Source organism: Sinocyclocheilus rhinocerous, unplaced genomic scaffold (genome assembly GCF_001515625.1).
Source record: "Sinocyclocheilus rhinocerous isolate Xijiao unplaced genomic scaffold, SAMN03320098_v1.1 scaffold247, whole genome shotgun sequence".
In the NCBI taxonomy this organism is placed as follows: domain Eukaryota; kingdom Metazoa; phylum Chordata; class Actinopteri; order Cypriniformes; family Cyprinidae; genus Sinocyclocheilus; species Sinocyclocheilus rhinocerous.
The window spans coordinates 628,027-631,046 of NW_015662919.1; the positions used below are offsets into that span (position 1 = coordinate 628,027).

General features: G+C 33.0%; 1 protein-coding gene across 1 annotated transcript in view; it reads left to right on the forward strand.

Moving 5' to 3' along the window:
• The window catches only part of LOC107728306 (AT-rich interactive domain-containing protein 4B-like), a 74,883-nt gene that overhangs the window by 25,346 nt on the left and 46,517 nt on the right, over positions 1 to 3,020 (forward strand). The window contains exon 8 of the mRNA XM_016538432.1: positions 587 to 681. Within this exon, the coding sequence (XP_016393918.1) occupies positions 587 to 681 (95 nt within the window). The remainder of the gene's footprint in view (positions 1 to 586; positions 682 to 3,020) is intronic.

The following is a 3,020-nucleotide window of genomic DNA, read 5'->3' on the forward strand; positions in this document are numbered from 1 at the left end:
GTAAAAATGCCCATAAAACTTGTTGGAAATGATTAATTTCTGTCAGTGCTGTGAACTGACCACACATAATATGAAGAATATAAAAAAATTCAGGAGTCAGCTGTCAGCACAATAACGCATTCAGCAAAATATTGTCTAATTATCGTTATCGATAAAATCCCTGTAAATTATCGAGATATAATTTCATGTCAATGTTGCACACCCCTAATTTATGTTATTTAATTGATATAATAATTTATCGTTAATAATTGTTTAAATTAATATAGTAATTAATACTTTTGACTCATCCATTTTCTTAAAAATGGTTTAAAGGCTGAAATATAAAGTTTATCATTTTATAAAACTTTTTGTTTTAGTGAAAACTTGTATCTGAACTGTAAATTATGCTTTTTACAGTAATTTTACAGTTTAATATGGTACTATAGACATTGCCCTACCCCGCTCATATGGTATTAATTTTATTTGTGCAGGTCTTAAAAAGGTCTTAAATTTGAGTTTAAAAATCCTGCAGAAACCCTGCTGTATTGTTATGGTTTTATTTTTTATTGTAGTGCTGTCTGGTGAATCTGGTGTGTTTCTCTTCCAGACGCTCGACAGGCTTCCTCTGACAAACCCCGAACACTTTGGCACTCCTGTCATCGGCAGAAAGGGAAACCGCGGAGGCCGACGCTCCAACCCCATGTGAGTGTTGAGCATGCTTTTACCAATGCCGCCAATGTTTCCTGCCAAACCCAGTGCAAATCAACAAAATGTCTTTTTTGTGATCGTGCATATTTCGCCATTGAATCACAAAAAGCACAGTACTGCTTAAAGTTATTGACACGTTAGTCTGATAAAGAAACATGCATGAGTAAGTAAATGAAGCGTGGGTCTTGCTTGATGTTATAATCGCCACGACAAAGTATGATTAGTATGAAGTATCTTGTGTAATACATAATATGGTAAATGTGGTACCCTAATTATGAAAATAACAGCAAATTGTCTATAAAACTCTGGAAATTAGTACTTCAACTTAAACCTGTTTATTTCAAATGTTCGTTTGAGTTTTTCATGCAGTACTTATTTTATTTTATTTAAACTTTTTTAAGTAAATCATTAATAGTTTTAATTTTAATAGTAGTTGGAATGCTTTTTATAATTTAATAATATTTTTATTATATAATAATATTTTTATTATTATTTATTTATTGTATTTAACAACACAGCTTGACGCTAAATTACCACCTCAAAATCAGTCATTTTGAAAGCAAAAAAAAAATCAATCAATAAATAAAAAATACAAATAAATTGATCAATCCTGGTACGACTGATTTACAGTGAAAGAAATTGGTGTGGCATTTACTTTGAAACAGTTTTTACTCAGAAATTGCTTGTAAATGATAATTAACAAGTAACACACTGAATTTAAACTAAATTAAAAAAAATTTTTTTTAAGATTTGTAATATAAAATGTACTCCAGTAATGTGTTTTGTGTACATCTTCATTTTTTTTTCTTTTTTCAGTGTACAAGCGTTTACTGCATTTTAGTTCATATGAAATCAAAATCAACTCTATTTACTGTATTAAAACCTGTTTTCTGCTCTTATTGTTCATCAGTGCATCAGGGTTTCTGATGGTCTTAAAAACTCTTAATTCGGCCTTCCACAAATGAAGGTCTTAAAAAGGTCCTAAACCAGAGCAGAAAGCCTTAATTTCTTAAAGTCGTGGCATTAAATGTTGCATGTGCTGCAAAAAAATAAAAATAAATAAATAATAATATCTACCTCAGTATTTTAGTCTTGATTTCCAAAACAAATATCTAAACATCCTTAAATCAAGATACATTTACTTGAGATGCAGAATGAACATATGAAGTCCTGTTTTGTGAGAAATGAAACAAAATGAAGTGAGTTTAAGCTTAAAACAAGAACAAATATCTGCCAGTGAAGTCAGAAAAAATGATCTTGTTTTCCATTTGAATTGAGTTGATTTTTCTGATCCCATTAGCAGATTTTTGTGTCCCCTTCTATTTATTCCTTAAATTTTCTTTACTTGGTTTTAAAAAGTTCTTAAATCTTAAATTCATAGAACCTGCAGAAACCCTGGTGCATGCAGATCCACCTCCTTTATTTCCCTCTTTAAATTAGACATTGAATCATTGTTGATTTTCAGTGTCAGGCTTGTGGATCCTCCAGTTCAGAGGTCAAATGGATGGCGCTTAAAGAGCTTTTTTTCAATGGTCAGTTGCGTGTCTTTGTAGCTTTATCCCAGTCTGTAGTCCCATAATCCAGTGTTTTGGAATTCCCGCCCTGTTACACTTCAATAAGGCCGTTCAGGACTCGTTTGACACATTGTGAGTGTCACAGATTGCGTTACACTCCTCACCTGAAGGATGAAGCGCTTGTGTGTTTTAGTCCTGATGCTCCGGGGACGTCTGGGAACACCGATTACATTTGTTTGCTGTTGTAAATTATACCTCTTCTTTTAGCAGTCGCACAAATAGGACAGACGCTGCCCTGGAATCCTCAATCCCCAAACACTAATCAGAGAAAAGCCCGTGCTTGGTCTCGAGCGGGACGCGTCCTTCGTACCTCATCGTTAACTCCGTCAGTCACACGTGAACTTTAACAAGCCTCGGCTGTTTTGAGGGAGCAGATCTGATCGTAATGTTTGGGGTTGCATTGATTAGTCAAAACTAGCTCAGGTTTGAATTAGTTCTGCACATCAAATGTGACGCTGCAGCACAAAAGCAGTCTTAATTCGCTGGGGTATATTTGTAGCAATAGCCAACAATACATTGTATGGGTCAAAATTATAGATTTTTCTTTTATGCCAAAAATCATTAGGATATTAAGTAAAGATCATGTTCCATAAAGATATATTATACATTTCCTACTGTAAATATATCAAAACTTCATTTTTTATTAGTAATATGCATTGCTAAGAACTTCATTTGAACAACTTTAAAGATGATTTTCTCAATATTTAGATTTTTTTGCACCCTCAGATTCCAGATTTTCAAATAGTTGTATCTCGGTCA